This window comes from Heloderma suspectum, chromosome 14 (assembly GCF_057233095.1).
Source record: "Heloderma suspectum isolate Gila_16-S chromosome 14, 16-S_ref, whole genome shotgun sequence".
NCBI classification, from domain to species: domain Eukaryota; kingdom Metazoa; phylum Chordata; class Lepidosauria; order Squamata; family Helodermatidae; genus Heloderma; species Heloderma suspectum.
The window spans coordinates 11,109,885-11,133,080 of NC_139471.1; the positions used below are offsets into that span (position 1 = coordinate 11,109,885).

A 23,196-nucleotide genomic window follows, 5' to 3' on the forward strand; every position below is an offset into this window, starting at 1 on the left:
GAGGGCCGCCAATTTGGATGGCTTTAAAATGGGGTTGGACAAATTCCTAGAGGAGAAGGCTATCAATGCCTAATAGTCCTGATGGCTATGTACAACCTCCAGTACCAGAGGCAGTGAGCCTATGGACACCAGTTGCTGGGAAACATGGGCAGGAGGGTGCTGTTGCACTCATGTCCTGCTTGTGGGTTTCCCATGGGCAGCTGGTTGGCCCCTGTGGGAACAGAACGCTGGGCTAGGTGGACCCTTGTCTGATCCAGCGGGGCTCTGCTCATGTTCATATGTTCTTATCAGCCTTAGCCAGCAAAACAGATGGAGAACTGAGGACAACTGTTGTAGGCCAAAACGTCTGGCGGACTACAAGATGCCACCACTGACAGAGAAAGATAGCATGTCAGGAAAGAGATTACACTGATCCCTTTCCCCTGAGGTGCTTTTCAGACTTTTTGGGACCCCGCCCCCGTGGCACCCCCATCCAAGTGAGAGCTGACATGTCCCAACATAAAATTCCTTCAGATGCCTGAGTAAAATATGGCTGTTCATCAAAGCCTTCGGCTGAATGGATGGTTTTTGTCTTTACCATTCAGTATCCTATGAGCTGTAGCGGTGATACAATGTCAGATTTTATACATACTTCCATTGAACAAATTCACAACATTATTCCAGTCAGCTGATAACTACTTATATTGCCTAATAAAAGTCCCTGCTCTGTCTCCTTCAGTGGGGGTACAGAACAACGCTGCCTCAGTGAACAACAGTGCCTCAGTTTCTGCCTTCCACACACGCAGAAACTCCTTCCTAAGCTCCATCTTTGCTGTAACTTCAGAAACTAGTAAAAAGGCAGCCTGTTCTGCTAACTTTGGAGGGATAATTAGCTCTGATCTTCCTCATGCAAGCAGGTGCAGTGGTTAATAGTCTGATGAAGCTGGAAGCCTTTGCTTCAGATAGTTCCTCTGCCACAAATTCACTAAGGGAACAATCCTATGGCCGCCAGTCAGCAGCTAGACAGCCATAGGATATCTGGTTTTCCGGGAACCTCCCTCAGAGCCCGTTCTCCGAGTTCAGTTCCCGGAGAACCGACCTTCCCCCCCCTTCCATGCCACCTCACAGGCAGTGCAGAACAGTCCCACTCTGAAGAGGAGTGCGGAGCAGCCAAAATGGGGTGTTCTGAGGGGCGTTCCAGGGCAGGGAAGGCAGAAATGCCGATACGACACATCCTATGTGTCGTCTGGCAGCCTCCTCCTCCGCTCCGCCTTCCCATGGCTAGACAGCCGAAAATGATCCCCTCTGTACTTCTCCTGCCCTGCATTGGATAGGTGGACACCTCCGATTTCGGAGGCGGCCAGCTATGCCCATTATGTTGTGCCCTAAGGGACCTTAGCCAAGCCACAATCTTCTCAGCTTCCCCATCTGCAAAATGGATCTAATAGTATTGGCTCACCATTGTTAAGAACTATCGAAGCGCTTTGAACTGCCACAGCGCTATATAAAACAGAGCGATTGTTGATGTTACAAACTGGATTTTCTGTTGCTGTTGTTTTATGGTGGTTTTGCTGCACTGTTCATTCCGTGCCTCGCCTACAACGCTTTCTTATGACTTCTCCGTTTCAAAACTAAATCTGTGGAGAAGTCAACAATGATTGTGTTTACTCGTGACACAGAACTTCTAACTGCCTGCAGAAATGTGTAGCTAATTTTTTCCCCCCAACTCAGTTTTGATTCCATGTCGAAAACATCTTATATGTGTGCCCAAAGCCAGTCCCATGAAAGGGAGTTCTGAAGCGACAGCACGTTTTCAGTGGCCTGAGACTCTGCTTGGCTTGAAATCCTCAGGCTCTCATAAGTTGCATGCATCCATTTTGAGGGTGCCATTGATCCTTAACAGAAAACCAAGCAACGTGGATGTGTTGAACTGATGTGGTCTATTGGTGTCTGAAACTGTTTAAGCAGGCTTGTTAGTCTAGCAACAGACATCAAACACTCCTGCTACAGGGAGAGGCACTGTTCTGTTCCTCAATTCCTCTTGGTTTCAACGGGGCTTATGCAAGAGAATTCTGGATTCTGTCTCCATGGGTTAGATCTCTTTGCCGCCAGCTCTGATCATGCTCAAGATCAAATCCAAACTTTGCCACCTGGGATCTCGTGCCTTGGTAGCAATGCCTGTGCCAGGTTTTGGAAGGCCCTTGGGCAAGACACCCTCAATGGCCCCCCTCCCTCAGCAGTCTACCTCCTCACCCCCATGGTCAACAGCTGTTCTTGCTCCCCATCCTTTTTCTCATCCTAGCTCCCACTTGCTTGCTTGGCAGGTAGAGAGCCAGGGAGCCAGGAGGCCGCGGCGTCTCCTGCTGCTCTTTCTCACCACCTCCGTTGTCTGGGCCAGAGCGAGAGGCAGGTGAACAAGCAGGTTGCAGTGATGAAGAGGAGGAGCGACTCCACGGGGCTCTTGCCAGTGGGCCCTGCTGCAGCGTGGGCCCTTGGCAAATGCCCAGCCATGCCTACTCTTGACATCAGCCCTGCTTAAAGTCTTTTCTTGCGAGGAAGGGAGGTATTCAGGTGTTCTGCTGCAGGAACGGACTTGTGTCTATGGTTTTGCCAGGTTGAAGACCTCGCGCATTACATACTGTTTTGTCCTTCGTATGCAGAACCAAGGGGTCAGTTCCTCTCACGTGTCATTACCCCTACCCCTGGCAATTTACCTCAGGATATTATAGCGGAACGTGTGTGTGATGAGCAGCCCTTTGTCGGATACAGGGTAGCCCTGTTTGCTAGGGCTGCAAGGAAATTATGGACCTGTCTTGTGAAGAATAAGTGTTTAGCTCAACCTGTCTCTCTTCTTTTATCCTCCACTTTTATTGCGATGGCCTATGGCTAAATACAAATTAACTATTGTACTATACAATCTTTTTGAAACATTTCAGTGGCCCCTGTTCAAAAAGAACAGGTTAGCCTATGATGGACCATTGATCCAGCTCAAAATGGCGGCTCTTGCTTCTATTTTATGTTGTTCTGCCCGAGGAGGGCAATTGACTGCCTTTCACTGTCTCGGACCTCATTTATGGTTTGTTCCCTTCCTCACTGTAGGCCTCTGCCAATGCCTGGACAACACTGAAGGGCCTTCCTGTGAACGTTGCGTCACTGGTTTCTATGGCAACCCCTTCATTGGCCGCTCAGATGACTGTAGGCCTTGCCCTTGTCCTGGCCGGTCACCATGCGTGGCCATCCCAGAGAGCGGAGAAGTGGTCTGCACACACTGCCCACCAGGACAGAGAGGTGGGTATAACTACCTGAGGCCTGTACTCTGCTCATACATGAGGTAAAGGGAACATGGTAGTCTCATAGTAGTATGCAAAAAAAAAGCATATTTCTCTCCTTCCTGCCATCTTTTAATGCAGGGGCGCTGAACTTCAGATCAGAGGGCCAAATCTTGCTTTCTAGGCTTCCCCAGATGGCCAGACCCCACCCACTCCCTGACCACCAGTCGTTTGGTGGTTGCCCAGTTTCTGTGCCATTCTGAATGGTCAAAATGTCTCTCCTCTGTAGCTTAATTACTGGCAAGAAAAGGGTTAAGCTACAACATCCTAGTATTTTTGGTATTTGGCTCCACCCCTTTGCCTTTGGCTCCACCTCTTTTGCCATCAGACCCACCCACCACTGGAATGTAGCCCCCAAGAGCATCTCCAAATTGGAATTTGGCCCCTCAGGCTGAAAGAGGTTCAACACCTCTTTCAGTCCATCTATAGGGTCGTGTCTATGTGTATTGCTCACATGTACGGATTGTGTAAGATCCGTTCCATCTTTGTTTCACAGATTGTCAGGGGCTTTTCGTTCTGCCATCCGCCATCAACAGAATCAGATTTTTTGTTCCTGAAATCTGCATGTGCGAAAATGCACACACACACACACACACACACACCAGTGTACATTTTCACGCTTTAAAACTATAGGGGAAATGTACATTTTTGGCCATTTTTTTTAATTTTGCGTATTTTTCTACAACTAAATTTGTGCAAAATTCCCAAAGGATAGAAAACCAGTCCACAAGTCTATGAAATCTGCGCAACAGGGGAAAACCCAGTCCGCTGTGTATTCCTCGGGTCAGATTCATGAAAATCCAAACTCATTTGGTTCTGTTGCGGATTTCTCCAACATCCCTATTAGCGTGTATGACTGCTCTGCACAAGCATGGGATCTGTTGTGCTGTACTATATCCAGAACCCCTGAGAATCTCAGTTTTTTCTGCTTTTTTCTTTTTTTAAAGCAAGTTGCTAGTCCCCTTGGTTGTGGAGGAAAGGTTTGGAACATAGTCCTACTTTTCCCTTTCCACCCTTTCCTCTGTCACCCTTTCCTTTTCCCAAATGAAATGATGGATTTATTTTAAATCTTGAATCATAGAGTTGGGAACAAATATTTTATAGCTGTGTCTCATTTGCAGATGGTATTCTAATTTCAGAATTGGGGGTATATGAATAGATTGGGGATTTTCTTTCCAGAGGGGAAGGAACATTGTGTATTTAGGTGTAATGACGCAAATGCAAACACAGAATGAAATGGTTCTCTTGGCTGAATTAATCATGGCAAAAGGATTGCTGTTGTGCATATATACAGCAAAAAGGTTTTTTTCGAAGTTGAAAGTTGTTTGAAAGACAGATCACTGCTTGTGGTGGTCCACTTTCACCTCTAATCAATTTAGGGCACAATCCTATGCAGATTTAGATAGAAAAAAGTCCTACAACTCCCAGCATTCTGGGAGATGCTGGGAGTTGTAGGCCTTTTCTCTGTCTAAACATGCATAAGATTGCGCCCTTATTTGTTTACTCATTTATTTAGTATATTTCTAATCCACCCAATAACTAATGTTCTCTAGCTGGATTACAGCCAGTTAAAAACTAAAATGCCATTTTAAAGCACAGTTAAGATACAAATACAATACAAATATTTAAAAGAATAAAATACATACATAGAATACAAAAACAATGAAAAGCACAGGAATCGATAAAACAGCCATAATAACCTAGAAGGAGGTATCTAAAATACCTGGGAGAAAGAGGTTTGGCAGGCTTTTCCATTTCAAAAACCTCCCAAACCCATTCACCCAGGAAGCAACAGTAATACATGTGTACAGTGCGGAAAGTGAAGCCTTTCGCAAACCACTTTCACCACTGAAAAACTGTGGCCCATCTAAAGCCTCTCTGGTAGAAGCGCTTCGCGAACGTTAATTCTGTTCCCACCTGTCCTGGCCTGCTCCAGGGCGACTCTGTGAGCTGTGCGACGACAGCTTTTTCGGGGACCCACTGGGAAGGAACGGACCGGTCCGCCTTTGCAGCCCCTGCGAATGCAATGGCAACGTGGACCCCAACGCCGTGGGCAACTGCGACGCTGTTTCGGGCCGGTGTCTTCGCTGCCTGTACAACACGTCCGGGGAGCATTGCGAGAGGTGCCAAAAGGGCTTCTATGGGAACCCGCTGGCAGCCAGCCCTCCTGCAAAGTGTGCGCGTGAGTACAGACCTCCCAGCCCTAAACACTGGGGGTGGTGCCCGAGAGCAAGGAGGCAGCGGCATGTCCTGGTCCTCCTTGCCGCCACCGTTGCCTGGGCCAGAGCGAGAGGCAAGTGAACAAGCAGGTGGCCATGGGGAAGAGGAGGAGCAACTCCAGGGGACTCTTGTCAGTGGACCCCTGCTGAGGTGTGTGCCCTTGGCAAGTGCCCAACTATACCTTCCCTTGGCGCCGGCCGTACAAAACATAACGCTGCAGACTCCCTCCCTCGGTACGTCTACCTTCTGACTGCTATTGTCACCGGCTACTATTCCTCTTCCTCCTCTTCCTCATCATTGCTGCCCCTCGCTTGCTTGGCAGGCGGAGAGCCAGGGAGCCACGAGGCCGCAGCATCTCCTGCTCCTTTCTCTCCCCTCCTCCGTTGTCTGGGCCAGAGCAAGAGGCAGGGGAACAAGCAGGTGCCCATGGGGAAGAGGAGAAGCAACTCCAGGGGGCTCCTGTCAGTGGGCCCCTGCTGCGGTGTGGGCCCTTGGCAGGTGCCCAACCATGCCGACCTCTGGCGCCAGCCCTGAGCAGAGCAGCGTGCATGTACGGTGCCTGCTGGAGTGTGCAGCCTATTCCGATGCCAAATATTTTTTCTTCTTTTTCGTCTCTCACTTGCTTTCTAGCCTGCGGGTGCAACGCCGGGGGCTCTGTTCACGGGCTGAACACTTGCGACGATGTCTCCGGTCAGTGCATCTGCCTTCCCCATGTGACCGGCCGGGACTGCAGCCAGTGTCAAGATGGTTATTTTGACCTGCAGCCAGGAAGGGGCTGCAAAAGGTAATGGAAATTGGAGGGAGGGGAGGGAACAGAGCTCTAGAGAGAAATCAGGTGGGAAATATACAGGGTGGCCCAAAAGTAGGTATACAGTTGTTTAGAATGTTGATGGGAGGGGAAGAGAATGTGTGCGTAGAAGATGTGTGGGTGGAGTCAGAATGACAGTTGGGAAGAGGGAGTGACAAGGAGTGACAGTTAAATCAGAAGTGTAGAGAGTGAGGGGAGTGAGGCCCTTAAGTAGGTATACAGTTGTTTAGTTGTTTAGTTGTTGTTTTTTAATGATATTGTGAATGATGGCAGCGAACTTGAGTTAAGAACAAAGAAAGTGGATTCTAAAGCAGTACTGGAAGACTGAAAATTCTCTCCCCCTCCCATCAACGTTCTAAACAACTGTATACCTACTTTTGGGCCACCCTGTGGGCTCCCCAACATCACTCTTCTCTTGGCACACCGCTCTTCTACACCCCTGGCTTAGGGGATGCAGCACAGGCCATGTGGCCCATATAGGAACATCAGAAGAGTCCTGCTGGATCAGGCCATGGGTCCATCTAGCCCAGCATTCTGTTCACACAGTGGCCAACCAGCTGCCCACGGGAAACCCACAAGCAGGACAGGAGCACAACAGCACCCTCCTGCCCATGTTCCCCAGCAACTGGTGTACACAGGCATCCTGCCTGTGATACTGGAGGTAGCATAGAGCCATCAGGACTAGTAGCCCTTGATAGCCTTTTCCTCCAGGAATTTTTCAAGCCATCCAAAGTGGTGGCCATTGCTACATCCTGTGGAAGTGAATTCCATAGCCCTGCCAGGCTGCAGGGCCAACGCTACCATTAGGCAGAGTGAGGCAGTCCCCTCAGGCAGGAGTTGCTGTGGGGGGAGGCAGGTGGGAGTGGCAGTGTCAGCCTCCCAGCTGTTCCTCCTGAACTCCCCAGTTGATTCTCTCTGACTGAGGACAGCTCCTGTCCTGGGACACCTAAACTGGGCTGCTGGTGTGGCCAAGGACACTATCCCACCACCAACACAGAAGTAAGCATCAGTTGCTGGCTTTGTACTTTGACGGAGGAGAGGGCACCAGATTGTCCTTTGGCTCAGGGGACTGCCCATTGTCTTCCACCTCCCCCAGAAATTGGCTTGCGTGCCTCGCTCTGCCTCATGGTAGGGCTGGTCCTGACACAAAACACATCAGGGAAGGAAGGGAAGGAGAGTAAAAAGAACAAAAACTCAGTTGGGGAACTCCAGGTTGGATAGCTGCCAATGCAAGCCAATGGAAATGGTCACTTTAAATCCCGTTGGGCCCACGCTCGTCTTTCCCTGGTTGGCGTTCTTGCTGAGAAATGCTAGATACAACCACCCAATATCACCCCTTGGTCCTGTGTTGTGATGGGAGCCAGGTTGTCTTTCCCCCTCTCAAAAGGTAGTCAGATCTAGGGATGGGAGAGAAATTTGTTCTGTTTGCATTCCCATGAGAACGTACCTAATTTTGCCCTTTTTACCCACTAGGCAAACCAAAGTACAGTCAGCATTTAAAATGCTTCGAATTTTTCAGTGGCATTCCCCAGTCAAACATACAGACAAAAATGTACATCTTAGGGGAACTAACGTTTAAAAAGCATTAAATTAAGGGAAATGGGTTCTAAAAATGTATATATTAGGCAAAAATGCATGCAATTATGCATGCAGTATTCAGAGAATTTTGTACAAAAATGCGTATGAATTTTCATGTGAACTTCTGCAAAAATATCAAGGATTGGGAGGAGTGGAACTTCGGACTGGATAAATTTTCAAAGGTCAAGATGAACCAAACTTAAGGATGGAAGAATGAGACACTTCAATTGACAGATAGGTCCATCACTCCTCACATCATGTTAAATATATTATATGTCCCCCTTCTCTCTTTCTCCTCCCACTGACCAGTTGCCAGTGCCACCCAGTGGGCGCCCAGCACAGCCTCTGCCACCCATTCACGGGACAATGTGTCTGCCATTCTGGTGTGGAAGGAGTATCATGTGACCAGTGCCAGGCTGGCTTCTTTGGTTTCTCCTTCCAAGGTTGCCAAGGTAATATCAATGCTAGCTCAGTTGTCTTTACAAAGGACTTGATTGTCTCCTGCTTGTGCAAGTTGGGAGAACGTGTTTGGGCAGAGGTGGGGCATGGTTCGAATAACGACAGATGCACAGGTAATGTTTCCTTCCTTCCAGCCTGCAACTGCTCCCAGCTGGGATCCCTTTCCCTCCAGTGCCATGAGAACAGCACGTGTGCGTGCAAAGGGGGCTTTGTGGGTTACAAGTGCGATCAGTGTGAAGCAAACTACTTCTATGACCCTGGGAGCCAACAGTGCCTAGAGTGCCCACTCTGCTACAGTCTCGTGAAGGAGGAGGTATTATTTTCCCTTTTCTCCATCTTCCTTAGCTTGCTTTAATCAGCCATTAGTCTCTCGACGAGCCTTTTAGGGCTTTTCTACATGAAGCTTTTAACCTACACCTTTACTAAGGCTTCTGTTTCTGGATTCAGATCGGCTCCTTTACACTTTTTTTCTCCTGGGGTGGGCAGGTCTTTCTCTGCCTTTCTATATGTTCCATTAAACAACCACTAGGTGGCACTGTGGTATAGTGGAATTGCGCAATTGCACTAGATTTCTGTGGCACTACAGAGGCTGTTAAGAAAAAAAACACCACACTTTCCCCATTAAGAAAAAAACATGATAATGGTTGCAAAGCATGGGAGAGGCCCTGAAGGATGCGAACGCCATGTAAAGGACCTGCAAACTACTGTGAGTGAGCAATTGCGAGCATACAATAAAAGCCTTGTGTAGAAAGGCTCTTGGTCAAGTTAAGGACAAAACAGACATTATTTTGAGTTGTATCTATCAGCTACCACCTTTTTCTTGTTTAATTTTACTCTACAGTAGGTGCAGAGGGTCCTATCTGGTTCGGGACCCTAGTATGGGTTGGGTGGGAGGGGGCACTAAAGATCTGGACTGGGAGCTAAGAAATACACAGAGTCTTTGAAGATTAACACATTTATCATGACTTTAATGGACTATTGCCCACTTCATCAAATGCATGGAGTATTATGGAGAATTTCAGGTTTATATACAGTACATATTGGGGAGTAGGGGAGAGAGAATTGTAAACAGTGGGGTCAGAAGGAAATTAAATGCAAAAATTGACCATACATCTGATGAAGCAAGCAATAGCCCACAAAAGCTTATGCCAGAATACATGTGTTAGTTTTAATGGTGACAAAAGACTCTTTGTTATTTTTGCTGCAAGAGATTAACACAGCTACCCTCTGGGAAATATATATATATATACATACACACACACATACCCCCATCCTTTTCCACATGATCCTCAGGAGGGTGGTGTACAAAGGTGAGAAATGTCGACAGTTCTCTGGCCCTCCCGCAGACGCAATGCAAGGTCACAACTACTGGCAGCTACTTATTCTCCTACAGCACCCCACAACCACAAAAGAAGCTCAACTGTTAGTACTGAATGCCGAATTCAGCATCCCAAGGACCAAAGTAGACATTACATGGCAGATGAATGTAGCCGTCTCCAAATACTTTTGTTTAAACCTGGGGTGGAGAACAGTTCTGCAGGGCAGGGGCATCAAATAATCAGGCCAGATACCATCAGAGGCACAGCTATGCCCCTGACATCATCCAGTTCTCCCCAGTAAGCCCGTTTCTCATCCAGTTCTCCCCTCTAAGCCCAGTTCCCATCCGGTTCTCCCAGTAAGCCCGTTTCTCATCTGGTTCTCCCCTGTTAGCCCATTTCTCATCTGGTTCTCCCCAGTAATCCTGGCTCCACTACATCCCTGTCTGTGAAACAGAGCTCAGGGATGTGCAGTCTTTTTCTGTTATGTCTGTCTTTCCCCCAAAGCTGCCCCATCTCAACCTCTTTCCCCTGCAGGCAGACAAGCTGAAGGCCAAGCTGACAAAGATGGAGTCATGGTTGCAGAAACCAAATTGTGGCAAGCCAAAGGCTCATTATTATGACGCTGTGCTTGGGGAATCATCGCGAGGAGACAGCCTCCATGACCACTATCTGCTGAAAGGTAAAGCGACAGGGAGAGAGGGCGCCCTTTCCCATCCAGCCAATTACAGCCAATTAGGAGATATCAGGAGGGGACTTTGCAGGGCCAGCATCAAGGGTAGGCATAGTTGGGCACTCGCCAATGGCCCATACCCCAGCATGGGCTCACTGGCAAACTGCTCCTCCTCTTCCCCATCGCAACCTGCTTGCCACCTGCCTCTGGCAACAGTGGGGGTGAGGAGGAGGAGGAGACGCCATGGCCTCCTTCCTCCTTGGCTCTCTGCCTGCCAAGCAAGCAAGTGGGAGCAATGATGAGGAAGAGGAGGAGAAGCAAGAGCAGCTGGCGACAATGGCAGTGAGAAGGTCTACTCACTGAGGGAGGGGGCCCATTGGGGTATCTTGCCCAAGGGATCTCAAAAGCATTGAGCCAGCACTGGGACCTTGGACACCACCATGAAGTCCCCTCAGGTCCCATTGAACGTGGGAGCATCCCTGTGCTTGCCTGAAAGGGTCCGAGGCGTCGCACCTTTTCCAAGTGAATCCACACAAATTGGAGATCCAGAGTGGCGTAGTGGCTAAAGTGCTGGTCTGGGACTTGGGAGACCCAGACAGCACCTTTCACACACCTCCTGAAAACAGCCTTGTTCACCCTGTCCTTCCCTGGGCTGTAATTCCATTGATCATGCTGCTCCTTGCATTGCTTTGATTGGAACTGTGTTTAATGTTGTGTTTTGAAGATCTTATTTGAAATGCGATTTTAATATTTACAGTCGGGGCCAGAAATACTGGAACAAGGATAACTGTTTTGGCAGTTGGCCTCTGTACACCACCACATTGAAGTTGAAAGGAAACACACCCAGATGGCCTGGGAGTGAAGTCAGGACTTTCAGCTGTAATTCAAGGGGTTTGGCAAAAGGGGGGCACTAACCATTCAGGAAGTACAGCCAGTGGCATACACACACACCCATTGTTGGGGGCTCATAAGTAATGGAACGAATGGCTGACAAGCAGCTGCATGGCCAGGTGTGGCCTGTTTCCTGGGTACCCCGTGACCAATCAAGCAGATAAAAGGCCTGGAGGTGGTTCTGAGTGTTACATTTGCATTTGGTAGCTGTTCACTAGAACTCCCAACATGAGGTCCAAAGAGGTGTCCATGTGAGTGAAGGAGGCCAGCATTAGGCTGAGGAAACAAAATAAACCCATCAGAGAGGTAGCAAAAACAGTGGGAATGGCCAATACAACAGCTTGGAACATCCTGAAAAATAAGGAATTAACTGGCAAGCTCAGCAACAGCAAAAGGCCTGGCAGACCATGGAAGACAACTAAAGTGGAATACTGCAGAATTCTGCTCATGGTGAAGAGGAACCCTTTCACAACATCTAGCCAGGTCAAGGACGCTCTTGAGGAGGTAGGCATGTCATTGTCAACATCTACAGTCAAGAGACAGCTTTATGAATGTAAATACAGAGGCTTCACAACAAGGTGCAAACCACTGGTAACGCTCAAGAACAGACAGGCCAGATTAGCCTTTGCCAGCAAACACCTAAAAAAGCCTGCCCAGTTCTGGAATAAGATTCTTTGGATTGATGAAACCAAGAGTAACTTGTACCAGAATGATGGGAAGAGAAAAGTATGGAGAAGGGGAGGAACAGCTCATGATCCAAAGCATGCCATATCATCTGTCAAACATGGTGGAGGCAGTGTTATGGCATGGGCATGTATGGCTGCCAATGGAACCAGGTCACTTGGTGTTTATTGATGACCTGACTGCTGATAAAAGCAGCAGGACAAATTCTGAAGTGTATAGGGCTATACTTTCTGCTCAGATTCAGCCGAATGCCGCCACACTGATAGGATGCCGCTTCATATTGCAGATGGACAATGACCCAAAACATACAGCAAAATTTACCCAAGAGTTTCTCAAGGCAAAGAAGTGGGATGTTCTTCAATGGCCAAGTCAGTCTCCTGATCTCAACCCTAGAGCATGCTTTTCACTTACTGAAGACTAGACTGAAGCAGAAAGACCTACAAACAAGCAGAAGCTGAAGGCAGCTGCAGTGAAGGCCTGGCAAAGCATCTTGAGGGAGGAAACTCAGCATTGGGTCATGTCCATGGGTTCCAGACTTCAGGCGGTCATTGACTGCAAAGGATTTTCATCCAGGTATTAAAGGCGATCCTTCCGTTTGAAATGATGTTGGTTTGTTCCATTACTTATGAGCCACCAATGATGGGGGTGTGTGCATGCCACTGGCTGTACTTCCTGGATGGTTAGTGCCCCACTTTCGTCAAACCCCTTGAATTACAGCTGAAAGTCCTGACTTCGCTCCCATCTGGGTGTGTTTCCTTTCAACTTCAATGTGGTGGTGTACAGAGGCCAACTGCCAAAACAGTTATCCTTGTTCCAATATTTCTGCCCCTGACTGTCTATGTGAACTGCGATGGGATTTTATTATACTTAGCAGGAGATAAATATCACAAATAAGTAAAGAGTTGCACAAACTGGGAGAGGGCAGGCGAGTGGGCAGCAGCAGGACAGAAGCACAGGAGACCCAATGGAGACCTGGCTGATGGGGCCCCCAAAACCTCCAGCTGGCAATGTTTCTTGGCCCTGCCCTCCCTGTTCCATGCCCAGCTTTTCTCTGGCCCAGCTCCAAATGTGTGGGCTCAGGAGAAGGCAAAGCAAAGGGCGATGTTGTTGCTTGCAGGCGCCAAAGCGGCTTTCCTTGGAGAGATTGCTGAGCTGGAGTGGGCAGCCCATGACGCACACAGCCGGCTGAGGAATGCCAGCGGAATGATTGGCTGCGATGGCTATGGAGACACCAAGGCCTGCACCCTCCTCTCCGACATCCGCTCCACCCTGCAGTCCACACACCGAGAAATCCAGCTGGCTGCTGAGACACTGGCTGCAATGGTACCGCGGGTCTGGGGTCTCCCTCTGTGTCCGTCGGGCTCGTTGTTTAATGGCCTTGGGTAGTTCCAACAATACCTTTGCTGAGTGTCTCTGCAACCCACCTCCTGCTTCCTGTCTTAAAAGATGGCAACCCTGGCCACACAATCAGTCCAAGGTCCCCCCTGCCTAGAGGTGGATGACAAGGGAATGCATTGAATAAAATAAGTCTAAGAGCAGGAGAATCACCTTGCTGAGTCAAGCTGAGTCAAAGGCCTGGGGGTCCTTCTGGTCCAGCGTTCTGTGGCCAGGATCCTGGAAAGATGATTGCTGAGGGATGCAGGACAGATTAAAGGAAGGGCTTCTTCACACCGCGCAAGCTCTGCAATTTGCTGCCACACGATGTAGCGACGGCCACCAACTTCAATGGCTTTAAAAGGGGGTTAGACAAATGCATGAAGGAGAAGGCTATCAGTGGCTTCTAGTCCTGATGCCTCCAGAATTAGAGGCAGTCTCTCTCTGTACACCAGTTGCTGGGGAACATGGGCAGGAGGGTGCTGTTGCACTCATGCCCTTCTTGTGGGTTTCTCATGGGCAGCTGGTTGGCCACCTTGTTTTGTGAACAAAATGCTGGACTAGATGGACCCTTGGTCTGATCCAGCAGGGCTCTTCATATGGTCTTATCTTCCAAGGGGGTTAGACAAATTCCTGGAGGAGAAGGCTTTCAATGGCTACTAGTCCTGATGGCTATTTGCTACCTCCAGTATCAGAGGCAGTCTGCCTATGGACACCAGTTGCTGGGGAACATGGGGGAGGGTGCTGTTGCACTCTTGTCCTGCTTGTGGGTTTCCCGTGGGCAGCTGCTTGTGAACAGAATGCTGGACTAGATGGACCCTTGGTCTGATCCAGCAGGACTCTTCATATGTTCTTAAGATCACAAACAGGATGTCATCTTTCCCTGTTGTTTGTCTGGTATTCAGGGATATACTCCCTCTGGAAGCTCTATGTAGCTGTCATGGCTGATCATAGAATCATAGAATAGTAGGGTTGGAAGGGGCCTACAAGGCCATCGAGTCCAACCCCCTGCTCAATGCAGGAATCCAAGTCAGAGCATCCCTGATAGATGGCTGTTTAGCCTCGTCTTGAAGGCCTCCAGTGTGGGAGAGCCCACCACCTCCCTTGGTAATTGGTTCCATTGTCGTTTTGCTCTAACAGTCAGGAAGTTTCTCCTGATGTTTAGAAGGAATCTGGCTTCCTGTAACTTGAGCCCATTATTCCGTGTCCTGCACTCTGGGATGATCAAGAAGAGATCCTGGCCTTCTTCTGATAGACATTGATAGAACCATTTACATTATTTATTTATTTAATAGGTTTAATAGCACACCTTTTAAATTAGATGTGGGACCCCTCAGGCCTATGGGTTAAATCCAGCCTCCCTGGGGTCCCAATCCGGGGTCCCCAGATGACCACGCCCTTTCCCCCTGACTGCCAATCATTCAGTGCTTTTCCAGCTTTTGCATAGTTTTGTTTCCCCCCACACACACCATTCTAAAAGGCGGAAATGCTATAAGCGAAAACACGCATGTATTTTGACCCCACCCCTTTTGCCTTTGGTCCTGCCCACTGCTGGAATGCGGCCCCCAAGAGCTGCTCTGAAATGGAATTTGGCCCTCCGGCTGAAAGGGGTTCCCATAACCCTGTTTTAGGGTATGTGTACCCTCACAGGATGGCTTACCATGCCAATTGCCAATTGTTAGAGCAGACTTCCTCCTCCTGGTGTCCTCCAGATGTGATGGACTGCAACCCCTATCATCCCCAGCTAGTATGGCCATTCGCTATGGGAGCTGGGAATGATGGGAGTTGCAGTCCAAAACATTTGGAGGGCATCAGGATAGGGAAGGCTGTATTATGGGGTGGACAGCTTGTAACCCTCCAAATGTGTTCATCTACATCTCCCATAAGGCCTAAGCCAGAGTAGCCACTGGTGAGGAATCATGGGAGTTGTAGGACAACTTTTTGCCCACTTCTACTGTATTAGAACAGCAGCAATCACAAGGTATAAAACAACAAGAGAAGAAATTGAAGAAATTATAAAACATACCCCAAGGGCTTTAGGGTTCTCCTGAAACCGAAACCAAACCATCCTCCTCCCATCATCACATCTTACAGTTGTGCATTCAATCCATCTTTGCCCAACATAGTGCCTTCCAAATATGTTGGACTACAACTCCCATTGTCTTCAGCCAGCATGGCTTCCCCAGTTGTCTACATGGCTGTCACCCGATTTTGATGGGGCTGTGAATCCAGTCTAGGTTTCAGTCAGAACCAGCCAGAACTCTAAAGGAGCCATTGAAGGTGCTGAACCTATGTTGGGGATAGTGTTCAGCACCGTGGATAGCTCCTTTAGAGTTCTGGCTGGTTCTGGCTGAAATCCAGAATGGATTCACTGCCCCACCAAAATCTGACCTGCCACCCCCCTACTTACGTCCTAAACCCAGAGACCTTTTTTGCTTTTCGCTTTCCTTCCCTTCCTTTAAGGAGCTTCCTCCTGAGATTTCACACCAGCCCACAAACTGGAGCAGCCGCGCCCTGGATTCTAGGATGCTGTCCCAGAGGTATGTTTTCTTGCATTCACAACTGGATCTATCAGTTCCCATTTAGGGCGGCATGATTTGGGCTCTGGCATCTTAGGGGACAAACCAGTGTGATGTAGTTATTGGAGAGTTAGACACAGAGTGGCATGAACCCGGTTCAAATCCCCACTTAGATGTGAAGTTCGATAGGTGACCTTGGCCAGTCACAATCTCTCAGTGTAACCCTACCTCAAAGGGTTGTTGTGAAGATAAAAGGGGAAAACTACGTATGCTATCTTGAGCTCCTTGGAAAAAAGGAGGATATAAAAATAATTAAGGATGCACTTCTATGCACATTTAGACAGAAAAATGTCCTACAGACAGGCTGGCTGGGGAATGTTGGGAGTTGTAGGACATTTAAACATGCATAGGAGTGCATCACAGATAGATAAATAAATAAATAAATAAATAAGAATGACAATATAAAAAGATGGCCTTTCTTTTGCTCATTAAATTCTAACTTTTCACACTTCATTCAAAATCTCTGAAAACACTGATGTTTTGTTCATATGCATATGCATTTAATTTAATCAGTTAATTGGTTAAATGGCAGATTGTTGATCTACTGAAAGTTCTTTAGCTGACTGGCTGCCAGTCCTAACTTTTAGTTCCACCAAAGCTTCATCTACATTACCACACTGACTGGAATTGCATAAGTCTGGATACACTTTGGGAGTGAATTGGGCAGGGGGGTTAGACAAATTCTCGGAGGAGAAGGCTATCAAGGACTACCTAAATTATTAGAGGCAGGATGCTTCTGTACACCGGTTGCTGGGGAACATGGGCAGGAGGGTGCTGTTGCAGTCATGTCCTGCTTGTGGATGTCCCATGGGCAGCTGGTTGGCCAGCATGTGAACAGAATGCTGGACTAGATGGACCCTTGGTCTGATCCAGCACAGCTCTGTGGACAGACTTCCCTAACCAGCACAAAGCTTTGCAGTCCATACAGTTCGAAGCTAGGGGAGATGTGCAGGCCAAGAGACAGGGTTATATGGCTTCTCCCTCTTTCTGCTGTGGGGCAGCATCCTACTCTCAGGGGAATGTAGTGGACAGACATGGCAAGTGTCATTTCTAGGGGTGCCAGTGGGCATTTAGATTCAATGGGCTTCACTGTATCAAACAAAGGGCTATTCCAACCCATGCAAGGCCAGGTCTGTTCGCCTGTTGTAAATAAATAAATAAAAGCTGACTGCTACTACCTATATTGACACCACCAGAGATGTTTTGGAGAATATTCCTATTCCTCATAAAATGAGCCAAAGAAAAAAAAATGAGAGAGGAATTTTTTGTGGGAGAAAATCCATTCCAGCATTCTTTCTACGTCACCCCACAGAAGACATGGCCCCATTCTGCAGGGTGTCCTTCGTTTCATCTTTTGCATGTTGATCTTGGCAAGCAAGAGATTAACAGTTCTGCAGAAGTAACTGTGTTGGGGGTCTTCTCTCCGTAGCCATGTGGAGGCTGCAGACTTGGTGGAGGACACTGCCCAAAGGGCGTTGCTCACGTCCAACGCAAGTTATCTTCTTCTGCAGAGCATCATAGAGGACAATGCTACGGTGGAGTTCAGGAGACAGATGGAAGAGAGGTGAGCTTTGGGGGCATGGAACTCCCTGCAGGGCTGGCCCTGTGTCTTGATTTATGGGACCCTGATGAACTTAGGTCCCAGTCAAACCAGATTCGTGGGTGCTGAAGTGAGACAAAGCCCAAATGGATCAGTTTAACAGTTTATGAAGTACACAAAGATGATATTACATGGAGGCAGAAAGATTATACAAAGAAAGCTCACATCCCTTCAGCTGATAAAGGAGACAACTTTACTGCAGCTAAGAAGTATATCTGGGTCTCCAAAATACATGAGACGCTCCACTCAGGACTGGCAAAAGTTCTCCAAGCTGACAGTGCTAGTCCCCCTTGGAGCAAAACCAAATTGGGTTGCTTTGTTCTCCAGCTTTTATAGCCCCCTCCCATATTCCTGAAGGTTCTCAAAGCATCCCAGCCTGGGAAATTAATTGCCTTTCCTAAGAGAGAGAAGCTCCAACATTCCTATTGAGGAGGGAGAGCCTCTCAGCTCATGGGTGAGATAAGACACTACTCCCTGTCTCCAAGGGGTAAGGTAACCTGCCATATGTACAGTTGTTGACATATGGAGCGTCACTTGCTTGGTACCAATTAGAACTATGTGAGAGGCCTGCCATCAAGGGGCCTACCTTTGTTAGCTAAAGCCTGCTGAAATCTACTGTGGTAGGGCTACACAGGTCTCTATGCATTCAGCACACTGTACAGGACACAACTTTGGGAGCTCACTAAACCTCACCAGTTCTTCCAGTATCAAATCCACTACACCCTGTCATTAGCCAGAATGCGGCAGCCACCTCAAGTGGGAGATGGGGCAGTGGCACAGCTAGGATTGGACCTTGGGGCCCAAATCCAGGGCCCCGCAGCCCAGGGGGGGCCCAGGTAAACACCCATCAGCAGGTGCACCAACAACCTCCATTTTATTCCTGTAGTCATGATGGTGCTAGGATTTAAGTGAGTTTCAAATGCAAAACTGCCTATGGTTGGAGGTTGTTTGTGTGTTTTTTAAAATCAGGATTGGCAAACAGTTTGGCAAATATATCAGGAACATCAAAGCCATTGTAATGCATAGAGTGGTGGTGGTGGTGGTGGTGGCGGCAGGGAGAGAAATTTAAGTTGTGTGCTTCACAACTGAAGAAACGTGGCCTTCTAAAGGTGGCCTCCATAAGATCATTAAGTCCAGGGTCTAAAATTACTGAACTGCACCACTGGATGTTGAGAGAGGCGGGGAGCAGACAGAGCACTCTTATGAGTGGATTTTGCTTTCAGCAGCTCTGAATCAGGACTGGGAGTAGGGATGTAAGGGTTTTGTTAAATAGGTTCTGTCTGTGGTTTGCAGATTGTCAGGCATCTTTCAGCCTTTTTTTTTTTAACCAGAATTTCATTCTACTTGCACTAAACCACAGTAGCGGTAATGCACACTTGTGCTAATACACATTGGCGCTAATGTGAATTAGTGCAAATTCCCCCCAAAGTGAAAAACTGGTCTGCAGAATCCACATGACTCAGAAAAAGCCATTCTGCCATGGAATCCCCAGTTCGGATTCATAGAAATCTGAACTCATTTGAATCTCTTGCAGATTTCTCTGACATCTCGACATGACAGTTCCATCCCAAATAGCAACAATACCTGTGAGCCTTTCTGGGGAACTTCCCTTAAAAGTCCCTCCCCAAACTGTGCTGCTCTTTGTCCTACAAAGATCATCCATTTCTCTCCTCACCCCCATTGATTCACAGTTACCTGCTTCTCTTCATAGGTACCAGAGAATCCAAAGTGCACAGGGGGAGCTAGGCTCCAAGATGGAAGAGTCCACAGCCCAAGCAAAGAAAACCTTTGCTTCAGTCCATTGGACCAGTACAGCCATGGCAAAAGACCTCTCAAGGATCACCACCCTGGAACTGGTAAACAGTGAAAAATTGTGTAACGGTATTCCTTGTTCTTGGCTGAAGGTTAAACTTGTAGGCTAGTATCCAGTGTTAATCACTCTTAGAGTAGACCCATTAATATGAATGGCACTTGTTAGTCATGGCTGATTTAAGATCCATTTATTTCCATGGGTCTACTCTAAGTAAGACTAACATTGGATACTACTCATAATCTCCAACCAGGTTGACCATGTAACCTCCAGGAAATCTCAGGGGCTGATACATAACAAGCCTTTTCATACATTTATATTGTACTTTTAAGGTTTTAATCTTTTGTAAAACACCCAGAGAGCTTTAGATATGGGGCAGTTTAGAATAATAATAATAATAATAATACATGGTGAAATCAGCAGGGGTCCCCAACCTTTTTGAGTCACTAGGCACATTTGGAATTTTGAAAGCGTCGTGGGTGCTCTCACAAAATGGCTGCCATGGGGAAGGGCTTGCCCAACAAGCCTTCTTAAATTTAAGCCCTATCCCAGTTGCCACAGATGACCGTGGCATGGCCAGTCACAAAACTCTCGGAGGGAAACTGGCAAGACTAGATGAAAAGTCACTTGCCCAAGAACCAAAGTGCAAGGCAGAGGTGAAGCCAAAACTACTCTTTTGAACCCAAATAAAGATGGTGCTGGAGGGCAGCTCTTTGCTTGCCGCATGCCAGCCTTCCAGTTCAAAAATGATGGTCTGAAAAAAAAATATTAAGAAAGTTGATAAAAATCAGAAGATTCAGGCAACCTGGTGGACACCAAGAGAGGCACCATGTTGGAGTCCCCAGACCAAGAGTGACAGGCCACTGAATTTCATTGTGAAACACCCATTTGATTCCACCTTCTGATATCAGCTGATCCTGTTTGCATCGCCATAGAAATATCACGCCGCCCCTGAACAAATTTGCAATGATGACATCATCAGTGGCGGTTCCGTATTGTTTTATTGCTGCCTTGTAAATAAGTGCGCAGAAGTTACTAGCCTGCAAAAAAAAGGGGCCTCACCTTCCGGGGTCTGGCAGTGGTAGAACAGTGAGCTGCATTTCTATACTGGGTGCAGAGAAGGAACGGAACACTCTGTACATCTTCGGCCAGCCTGCTCGCTCTCCTGCGTGCAAGCCCTAGTCACCTAAGGTGACCAGGATAGTACTTAAGAGTTTAAGAAGGCTGGTTTGTTGATTGTAAGATGCTTTGAGGGCTGCCTGAGTTGTGAAAAGTGCTGTAGCGGCACCATCTTGCTTGGCTGGGATGACTGCTTGCACAAACCCATCTGCTCTGGTGTTTGATCCTACAGCACCCCCTGGTGCAGCAAACAGAAAACCTTAATCAGGCTGCCAATGAATTGGAGCAGCTGCGAGAGCTGGAAGAACGGCTCGTGGCCAATGGATCCCTCACTATACAGGCTGGGCTACAGGGAGAGATTCAGAGGATGCAGCAACTGCAACAGGTAATGACTCTGTGGGGGAGTGGGGAGAAATTTGTTCAGCTGGCATTTGAATGTGAACTTACCTGATTTCACACTTTCAAACCAATATGCAAACTGAAACTCACTTGTCTTTCAAAATTTACACGTCCTTTTTTTCTTGTCTTTTTCTTTTCCTTCTTCAGTTTTGTCTTTAGTACACATACCTAGATTTGTATATATCCATACCAACGGATATGTATCAAATGCATATACAGAGAGAAATACAACTTTCTAGCAATTATACATTAGCTTCAACAGAAGCGGACCAGATATCCAAATATCTGAAGTATCCATTCAAAGGCAGGATATCTCCAAATTCTGCATGGGACTTCTGCATTCAAAAAATGTGTACAAAAATTATTCCATTAAGGAAAAGTGCACACAAGAATCTGTATATGAGTATAACTAGCATTAGAAAATGCATTGGATTTGGAAAAGAGACAGCATGGTGTAGTGGTGAGAAGGTTGGACTGGGATTCGGGAGATCCAGGTTCCGGTTCCCACTCGGCCATGGAAGCTCACTGGGTGGCTTTGGGCCCGTCACAGACTCTCAGCCCAACCTCCCTCACAGGGTTGTTGTTGTGAGGATAAAATGGAGAGGAGGAGGATAATGCAAGCCGCCTTGGGTTCCTTGCAAGAGGAAAAAAGGCAGGATATAAATGCAATCAATCAGTCATAAAATGGCTCACAAAAATGTATCTGTTAGGCCAAAATGCATATTATGGGAAAATACACACACACAAAATATGTATACATTTTTGTGTGAACTTTTTCCTCAAAGTTCAGGATGAGCCAAACATAAGACTGGGAAAATGCTCAAAGTTTGAGATGAACCAAGCTTGAGATTGGGAAAATGAAAAACCAACAGAAACTGAAACTGGCAGATTCGCTCCTCCCTGGTGTGTTGAGGGCAGGAGCGGTATGTATGTATGTATGTATTTTCTTGATTGCCCATCTGGCCGGTCACCCAGCCACTCTGGGTGATGTGCAACAATAAAACAATCAAAAACAGTAAAATTAAATATTACAAGATCCTGCTCTAAAAATACCCTGTCTCTCACTTTGAACCTGGAGAATTTGCATCACTAGATATTGCAGCCTACATACTATCTGCACCAGGCAAGGGAGCTGCTCCTAGCCTGATGTCTGCTGCGCTTCAGCGCCACCGATGGCCAGAGCCATTGCAGCTGAGTTATGACCTTGATAGTTCTAAACTGGCCTCCCTCAACCTGGTGTCCTCCAGATGTGCTGGACTACGATTCCCAGCATTCCCCAGCCAAGAGTTTGGGAAAGGCTGTCCTAAACTGTTTGGGACCAAGATACTTACAGGGCCATCTTCTCCCATGTGAAGCAGGCCAAGATTATTGATGGAGGCTCTTCTCTAGGTCCCACTGACATCTGAGTAGCATTTGCTTGGGACATGGGAGAGGGCCTTCTCTGTGCTCCTGCCTAGGCTGTGGAAATCCCTGCCAAGGGAGGTCCATCTTGCACCCTCCCCCTCCACTCTACCCCCTGGAAAACTTCCCGCTGCTGCACAAGGACACCATTTTTTTCCAGCAGACTTTTGGCCAGCCAGATTTTTAATTTTATTTCTAATTTCCCTGATGTTAGTCGAAGGATTTTGATCTGCTGCCTGATCACTCTCCTTTAAAAAAAATCATTATTGAATAATTTATTGTGTTATTGGGTTTTTTAAAAAAAAAATCCATAATTTTAATGATTTCATATTTCATATTTCATTGTATTAATGTGCTTAGCTAGTAAGATGCCTTGGGCGTGTCTTTTAGTAGAAAGTCAGAATAAAAACAATACTTTCAATTTAAAAAATTTTTTAAAGGAAGTAAGGCCACACGTGATCAGAGAAGCAGCCCCCAGGACTGGTGCAGGCCTTAAGGAATGCACACAAATTCATGAATCACAGAAACAATTATATTCTAGTTAAGCATGAGTGCATGCATGGTCTCAATACTGCCTTTTTGCTTTTCACAGCTTTGGCAAAGAACAAATGATGCCCACGCGCTGGCAGCTTCATCACTCTCAGATGGAGAAGCGGTGGTCTCTGAAGCAAAGTCCTTGATAAACAACTTGAATGGTAACAATAGATTGCCTAAAGCCAGGGATGTGTTGACTACAAACCCCATCATCTCCAGCCTGCATGGCTGAGAGGGATGGTGGTTGTAGTCCAACACATCTGGAGGGCACCTGTTTGGAGAAGAATGGGTTAAGAATTTCTCCATGAAGAACAGACTGTCCCCACTTCTATCTAGAGCTAGCAATCCAAAAAGAGATGTGTTTCATTCAGATGTGTAGCTCAAAGTGCTGGAGGAGAAGTGAAAACACACCCCAGAGTCTATAGTGAATATTGTCTGTTTGG

The 23,196-nt window shown here is 47.4% G+C and overlaps 1 protein-coding gene across 1 annotated transcript in view; it reads left to right on the top strand.

Moving 5' to 3' along the window:
• Nucleotides 1–23,196, top strand: part of LAMC3 (laminin subunit gamma 3) — an 86,991-nt gene that overhangs the window by 51,717 nt on the left and 12,078 nt on the right. The window contains exons 13-24 of the mRNA XM_084821050.1: nucleotides 3,079–3,267; nucleotides 5,245–5,490; nucleotides 6,159–6,312; nucleotides 8,224–8,366; nucleotides 8,508–8,686; nucleotides 10,227–10,371; nucleotides 13,055–13,260; nucleotides 15,775–15,851; nucleotides 17,320–17,454; nucleotides 19,202–19,346; nucleotides 20,652–20,804; nucleotides 22,812–22,914. Of these exons, the coding sequence (XP_084677176.1) occupies nucleotides 3,079–3,267; nucleotides 5,245–5,490; nucleotides 6,159–6,312; nucleotides 8,224–8,366; nucleotides 8,508–8,686; nucleotides 10,227–10,371; nucleotides 13,055–13,260; nucleotides 15,775–15,851; nucleotides 17,320–17,454; nucleotides 19,202–19,346; nucleotides 20,652–20,804; nucleotides 22,812–22,914 (1,875 nt within the window). The remainder of the gene's footprint in view (nucleotides 1–3,078; nucleotides 3,268–5,244; nucleotides 5,491–6,158; nucleotides 6,313–8,223; nucleotides 8,367–8,507; nucleotides 8,687–10,226; nucleotides 10,372–13,054; nucleotides 13,261–15,774; nucleotides 15,852–17,319; nucleotides 17,455–19,201; nucleotides 19,347–20,651; nucleotides 20,805–22,811; nucleotides 22,915–23,196) is intronic.